The following is a 7,954-nucleotide window of genomic DNA, read 5'->3' on the forward strand; positions in this document are numbered from 1 at the left end:
GTTATGAACTCCTTCAGAACACAGAATATTTCACCTGCAGTTGTATTTTGAGGCAACTCTTTGCAACAAAGAAATTCTTCATATAATTAGCAACTATATATATGTTACGACTCCCACCGAAGGTGGCTCCTCTTCCTGTTCGGGCGGTGCTCGGCAGTCGTCGTCACCGGTCTACTAGCTGCCACCGATCCCTTTTCCCTTTTCTGTTGGTTTGTCTTATTGGTTTCACCTGTTTCGTATTTAGGTTTTAATTGTGCTATTTAAGACGGTAATGCCTCCCTGCTCTTTGTGCGGGCTTATTTTTTCCTCTGTTCATGTTTGTGTTTGTGCGATTTCCTTTGTTTTTCTCCGGACTGGTTGGGTCCTGGTTTTGGGCCTGTCTTATTATTGCGCCTTGTGTTTTGGCGTGACCATTTTCCCTGCACCGGAATAAAACATTGTTCTTTACCCTCTGCTTCCTGCGCCTGACTCCGTACCCACTACGCATAGTTACAATATAGGCCTACAAGAAGCGGGCATTTGAAATATCTCAACATATTCAAATATTCCACAGACCACACAAAAAACTATCATATTCAAGACAAATATGCTGCAGACTGGCAAGCATTCTTCCACAGACCGGCGCAGGTCCACGGACCAGGGATTGATAAAGGATGGTATAGGCTATGGATAACTGTATTGAGACCACACTAGGCACACTTGATATTGCATGCCCAGCAGAGAATCAGGGATGAAGGGCATCATCAGGGACACAAGATACTATAATAAGCAACTAATTCTCAAAGACTGAACAATATGACATTTAATTGATTACTAATTACATGACCTCCCCTAGACTAAATTTAAAAAAATACTAAACCCTCCCCCTGACTGAAATTGAAAAAGCATGACCCTCACCATTTTTCCTCCAGGTAACTATAGTGTAAAGCTCGACCTCTCCCTTAGCAGAGATGGAGTCCACCATCGGGGTCTTGAGAGGCAGTAGGGCTGATTTGGTTAGATACATTTTAAAACTTGAGATGAAGATGAATGTATCTATGATCTTCAATGCGTTTGGGAGAGGTTGACAATTCCCATATGTTCCAAGACAGACCAGAAATATGACCCATTTAAGTGTATCAAAAGCTTTTTCTGCCTAAACGTTTTTTTTAACAAACCCGCTTTGGTCTGTGTGGACCAATTTGGGTATGTCTCGAGACAGAACGACAACAAGAGTGAGAACACTGCGTGGCATCCTTTCCTCTTTTTTAATAAAAGCTAAATTTGTGCTGTATTCTCATCTCTCCCAAATAAACCTTTGTGAACGGCGGTTTTAATAATTGTGAGCAATAGCGGACCTAATTGATTCCAACATTTTAAATAGAGCTCAGGAGGAATACCGTCCCATCCAGATGATTTGCCTTTATTCATGCTATCCAATCCCATTTTGAGTTCATTAAGAGATGCAGTATTTGGGCTCCCAGCGAGATGGCTTCCCCTCTTGAGAGAAAAGCTTTTAATTCTTAGTCTGGCTTGGTGTGCATTTACAATCAGAGGTGTAGAGTTCTTTATAGAAGTGGGAGAATCTTAGATGTGTTCATTTTTTTCTTTAATACGTTGTGAGGATTAAGACCGCCATTGACAATTGACCTAGTGCCAAGATGTCTAGATACAAAGTAACAACCCTGATCAGGTCTGTGTTTGAGATTTCCTGACAATTTTGTGGCCTTGCCCAATCTAGAGTTGAGTGGATAAGTCTGACCACACCGCTCGCGTCGCGGGATATCTTCAACCACCAACTTACCATCCTGAGACAAGGCCGAGTATAGCCCACAAAGATCTCCGCTACGACACAACCCAAGGGGGGGCATCAACCCAGATAGGAAGATCACGTCAATGACTCAACCCACTCAAATGACGCACCCCTCCTAGGGACGGCATGGAAGAGCACCAGTAAGCCAGTGACTCAGCCCCTGTAATAGGGTTAGAGGCAGAGAATCCCAGTGGAGAGAGGGGAACCGGCCAGGCAGAGACAGCAAGGACCTAGTGAAGAGATGAGTCTTCAATAAAGACTTAAAGATTGAGACTGGGTCTGCGTCTCTCACATGGGTAGGCAGACCATTCCATAAAAATTGAGCTCTATAGGAGAAAGCCCTGCCTCCAGCTGTTCGTTTAGAAATTCTAGGGACAGTTAGGAGGCTTGCGTCTTGTGACCGTAGCGTACGTGTAGGTATGTACGGCAGGACCAAATCGGAAAGATAGGTAGGAGCAAGCCCATGTAATGCTTTGTAGGTTAGCAGTAAAACCTTGAAATCAGCCCTTGCCTTAACAGGAAGCCAGTGTAGAGGCTAGCACTGGAGTAATATGATAATTATTGGGGGTTCTAGTCAAGTATCAAAAGTAAAAGTATAAATAATTTCACATTACTTATATTAAGCAAATCAGACATCCCAATTTTGTTTGTATTTCTAAATGTACTGATAGCCAGGAACATACTCCAACACTCCTACATCATTGACAAACGAAGCATGTAGGTTTGACCAGGGATGTTCTCTTGATAAGTGTGTGAATTGGACCATTAATCTCCCAAAATGTAACTAGTACTTTAATCAGGAAAAATGTATGGAAAAAGTACATTATATTTTATTTTGGAATGTAGTGGAGTAAATGTTGTCAACACTATAAATTATTAAGTACAGATATATATTTAAAATACTTAAGTAGTACATTAAAGTATTTTTTAAGTTGACACACACACACACACACACACACACACACACACACACAATCTTCAATTGCAGTTGATTGGTGCAAATTGTCTGGGAAGATAGCCAATGTTTCCACCATGTGGCTAAAGCAGGGAGGTGCAGGATACAGACTGTCATAGACACTCTTTTACACAAGTTTATTCAAGGAATATTTAATATACAATATACATGTCAATATATAGTCTCCCCCTTGGGCTGTTTACATCCTGGGTGGTCCAGCTAATCTCCAGCCCTCCATCTTGCCCACCTTAGTGAACATGGCCAGTGTCCCCAGCCCAATACATGCCGTCGTGCCTGTCATTGCACTGTGAGCTGTGTATCATAGAGAAAAAAATACATGTTATTAGTGGAAAAGAAAGAGGATAATATCTGATGCCCCTCTGTATCTCAAGCAAACATCATCTGGCAATGAGATGTTCACTGTCCTACAAAGTTCTTATAGCGCTTGATAGATGACAGCAATATGATGGCAACTATGTGGGATGTTAACAAGGGCAGAAGGGAAAATACCTCTTTTTATAATTAAACCCTGGAAGAAAATGCTTTGAAACAGAGGAGGTTCCACCCAAACTTATCCAATAAGAATGCTCATTTTATTTATCCGTTTCAAAAGGTTTGTTCCCATTTGTTCCTACTGCATGTAACCCAAATCTTCAGCATACTATTTAATATAGACTACTCACTACGAGCTCCAAGAAAGACTCCTGATGCACAGCCTCCGAGGAAGTAGTTCACCGGATCATCAGGAGCATCCCGGGCCTGTGCAGCTAGACAAGTGGTCATTCCAAAGATCGCCCCCAAGGCAGCTGTCATGAAAGGAAAGATAATTGGTTTTAAGGCCTGGATTCAATCAGATCAAGCATTAGGCCTAGCCAGCGATAGTTAACACCCGCATAACTGATGTAACTGCGTTGGAGCTGTCAAATCGGTGAGCAGCTGCACTTGATCATTTTCACAAAGCCACACCTGTCCCGTTCAGAACAAGAAAGTGTAGGCTATATAAATTGTAATGACTCTTAAATTGAAAATCATTAAATAATGAGGATTTCTATCAGCCTAATCGAGGTGTAAATTACATCTCACATTCCACTGTTCTAATGTGTAAACAAGGCTAATAGCAATGTTCGCTTTAGGTATAATGACAGGTGTCGCTTGTGGATTTGACAGCTCTAACACAATTACACTCTGACACTGCCAAAACAACCGCTATGTTGATGTTGGCTGAAGTGAATATGATTGAATAGAGCCCTAAATTAACACATACTGGCATAAACCCACCTTAACTGTGTTTGTTTACAACTCCTTATGACAAACATCTGATCACCCCCCCAAAAAAAATCTGATCACCATTGAAACACTAAGATCAAACAGACACTTTCACCATCACTCAAACGAGGCAACTGTAGAGACTCCGTGTTTATTAGGTACATTTCAGCATTGTGACCTGGGCCCATATCCACAAAGCTGAATGCTGATCTAGGATCAGTTTTGCATTATACGGACAGACCCTAGATCAGCAGTCCAACAGATGCTTTGTGGATACGGCCCTTGGACTAAATCTTCTTGACAAATGTAGTGTACTGATCTGAGATAACATTCTAGCCTGAACACTGTTGGCTACTGGTCTAGGTGTAGCTAGGTATTTAAGTGTAAGATTGGACACCTTCATGGCAGCAAGCCAGGTGATTATTATCAGTGTATGAGATTAGAGACATGCATACCCATGGTTACTGTGCCATTTGTGGCTCTCTGAACAGCTTGGATTGCGGAATCAGGCTGGAATGCCACAATGTGATAGGCTGAACCCACCAACCCTGTGTGTAAAAAAAATAAAAATTGGCTGTTAGAGTATTGTGCATTGGGTTAACTAGCTAGCTACCTACTTGACAAGTAATTTTGTCTTTCAAAGTCACACGAATGTTAGCTATGATTAGCTTGCTAGCTAACTGGTAAACATCATTCCAAATCCATAGTTTAATCTACTGCCTTAGCTGTACTGCTTGGCAGCAACTGCTGGCTAAACAACTAGCTAACCGAACAACGTTAGCTGACGTTACATTTGTTGAAAACAACATATTGCTTACTAGTACAGTAAGCTAGCACTAGTTAGTTAGAATGACAGTTAACTATGCTATGGCAAGTTAGCTCGGCAGCTAGCTAACGTTAACCTGTTATGGGGTCTAGTGTTACTTTACTGTTCTTTACCTCCAGCTAGCTAATTTCAACAATGTATTTCTGTGTGTAAGATTTAGATACCTAGAGCTGTGCCCAATTTAGTGGTGATCCATGTTTTCTCGATACAATCTTTCCCCTCTTGCAGATCCCAATAACCCATTTTGGATTTCACATGAAGGACACAGACATTGAGGAAATATCGCGAGATGGTGGGGAAAGAAGACGACACTTGAAATATCGGAAAACTTTATTGATAAACATGTATTAGCTAAACAAACATCTTATGAAAAGTATTCTGTTACTTTTTTAAAAAAAGTTTAAAATACAATCTGTTTAAATGTGTTATTAGCTACATATAAAACAACATAACACACTGACAACTTTTCTGCATTGTATGTAAAGCTGTCAACACTACTGTTTCCGGGGCGGAGTTTAATCCACAGGTTACAAAGAGAATCAGTTTCAAAGTTCATTCAAGTTATCCAGCTTTTTTTAAATTTCAAAACAGTGCAGATAACGAACGAGTATATAGCTCGAGGCATGTTGTTCGTAATGAATCAATTAAATTATATATTGATGCATTTCTTATGAGTTTTGGAGCTTAGAATCTCGTAGGATGACGTGTCGGTAGCGGTAGCTGGTTAGCATAACATAATCAATACTTTTTTTCTGGACACGGAACGATATTTTTTGGTTCAGTTGTTTAACGAGGAACAAACGCTGAAGAGGGTGCAGGCATGGCAGGAAGAGTAAACACCAGCCCTCCGGTGAAATGCTTGTTCACGAGATTTCAAGTGATCATTCATTGCTCTCTTATTTGATCGTTAATCAATCTTCTACGGTGTGCTATTGTAACTTGACTTTAGGTCGTACCATATTCCTCATGTGACATGTCCTCGCCATCACCAGTCCAAATTCGGGAGGCGAACGCACACCTGGTAGCTGTGCACAGGCGGGTAGCAGAGCTGGAACAGTGGCTCGAGGCAGCAGAGAACACCGTGAGGGAGCAAGCAGAGAGTCTCATCAGGAAGGACGAGCAACTGAGGGCTGCTACCCAGGAGATCGCCGAGGCCAAGGATAAGTAAGTGATTGAGGTCTTGTCTCTTCGGGGCAATACCAAAGCTCCCGTTTAATATCCCCAACCATTGTTATTTAATATGTAAAAGGTTATCAATCAAAAATGTTATCAATCATGTCTCATTTCTTTTCTCTAGAGAGATTCACTACCTCCACGAGAAGCTGTGCAAGTCAGAAGAGACCATCCAGAGGTTTCAGAACATGGTCAAGGAGAAGGATGCTATGATAGGACAGTTGCAACATCGCTGCCAGCTCCTGGACAACATCTGCAAGAGCAGGCCTTTACTAGACAGTATGCTGTCCCATATGGCTGAGGCAGAAAGACTTGGGCCAGTTGTGGGGATGGGTGAACCCACTGCCAATACGTCCCTCACAGACGGGGAGTCAAACTGCAGTCCCAACCGCATCTCTAACCACAAAGACTTCTCCCTCAGTGAGGATGACATGGATGACCAGGAGCTGGATGAGATAGTGTTTGGAACAACGGTATAGTAAAAGGCCCCTGAGAAGCGTTACATAGGTTAGAGGTGAAAAGGTTCTAGAAGAGGATAGTACTTGAAGTAGAGGCATGAGTAATTTCAAAACATCATGCATGTTATTTTTTTCATGTTCAAGTAGTTCTGTATGTTAAGCAGATGACTTACAACTTAACATCTTACATGAATGTGGGGGAACTGCTTGACACGTTATGAAGCCTTTGATGTAACCAAATGGAGAGAAACTAATCTGCCTTGATTCCATGTCTTAACCAGACGTGAAATGTATAGACATCTGGTTATCGTCTGTTACTGTTTTAACTGCTATATTTTTATACTGTAATATCAAATATTTGGAAATAGTGTAAACAGGACCTCTATGGTCAGTGTTCAGCTGGTCAAAGTTCAGAAAGTACATCTGCAGCACCTGCAAGGCTAGGTTCCAATCCATCCCATGCTTTGTATATGTAGTGTATACCTTTTAATCTTTTTTTTTTACAATTCAGTTTAAAGTGTTTTTTCAGGGATTGTAGTTACTCCCTTGTAAACATGACACATTTAATGGTGAATATAAGACATACAGTAGCCTCTTACTGGCATCAATATTTGCTTCAGTGAAGCAAGTCTATGCAACATTAGCTGCTACATAGATGTCACATTCCAGTAGGGTCAGAATCAAAGTGGTTATTTTTTTCATAATGGAAGGAAAGTTCCTATGATGGCCTTCAAGGTTATTATAGGTGGTGGTAGGAAGGTGGATGGTTGTCAAACTGTTGCTGAAAAACAGCAAGTATGTGAGCAAGGGTAAATTGACAAATACATCCCAAGATTTAGACCCATTGGTTGAGAGAAAGGTGGTAAGCGTGAGCCCATAGGTTAAATGGCAAGCGTGAGGAATGTGCATTATTGTGCCACGCTTATAGGCTATAAGGTAAATAGGTGAATGGCATTCTGCACTTGGCTAATGGGAAGAGATGAAACAAGATGCTATGCTGTTTTTCTATTCTACGGGCATAGAATACAAAGTGAATTGTTTAAACAAGCATTCAGATCAGCCTTCCTGATTGAACTTTGTATTAAATCTACAAATATAGTTTGACATCACAGCCATGCCTTGTACTCTTTATATTGTATGGTTTTGCTTAATCATTGTAGAAGCAATATAGTGTTGGCTCAAATCATCAGGTGGCTAAAAGTTGTCTGCTTTTTCTTTCAGTACAACTGCATGATTGTGCTGCTTAAACTGTTCCGTTTGTGATCACTGTACCTTTAGCATGGGGACAGTTGCATATTGCCTCTGAACTGTAAAATGTGTGTTGCTCACTCTGTTCATGTTACGGTCGTAGTCAATGAAGAAATTAGAATAGGTATTTCTGTTCAATGAGGAATGCTTTAACAGGGCAGTCTGCTACATGAATAAATTATTCATACACCATTTACTTGGATAAATAACTTGGCAGTGTGAGAGAACAAAAAAAA

General features: G+C 41.0%; 2 protein-coding genes across 2 annotated transcripts; one reads left to right on the top strand and one right to left on the bottom strand.

Moving 5' to 3' along the window:
* Positions 1-2,869: 2,869 nt before the first annotated feature.
* LOC115109228 (NADH dehydrogenase [ubiquinone] 1 alpha subcomplex subunit 11-like) lies at positions 2,870-5,119 on the bottom strand. The gene is made up of 4 exons (XM_029633917.2): positions 5,004-5,119; positions 4,469-4,561; positions 3,431-3,553; positions 2,870-3,059 (listed from the first exon to the last, which is right to left on the bottom strand). Exons 1-4 carry the CDS (start codon positions 5,080-5,082, stop codon positions 2,947-2,949), a joined length of 408 nt encoding a protein of 135 aa, XP_029489777.1. The 5' UTR covers positions 5,083-5,119; the 3' UTR covers positions 2,870-2,946.
* Positions 5,120-5,332: 213 nt separating this feature from the next.
* LOC115109226 (vimentin-type intermediate filament-associated coiled-coil protein-like) lies at positions 5,333-7,910 on the top strand. The gene is made up of 3 exons (XM_029633916.2): positions 5,333-5,689; positions 5,789-6,003; positions 6,137-7,910. The coding sequence occupies exons 1-3, from the start codon at positions 5,660-5,662 to the stop codon at positions 6,489-6,491; spliced, it is 600 nt and encodes a 199-aa protein (XP_029489776.1). The 5' UTR covers positions 5,333-5,659; the 3' UTR covers positions 6,492-7,910.
* Positions 7,911-7,954: the final 44 nt, after the last annotated feature.

Source organism: Oncorhynchus nerka, linkage group LG25 (assembly GCF_034236695.1).
Source record: "Oncorhynchus nerka isolate Pitt River linkage group LG25, Oner_Uvic_2.0, whole genome shotgun sequence".
In the NCBI taxonomy this organism is placed as follows: Eukaryota; Metazoa; Chordata; class Actinopteri; order Salmoniformes; family Salmonidae; genus Oncorhynchus; species Oncorhynchus nerka.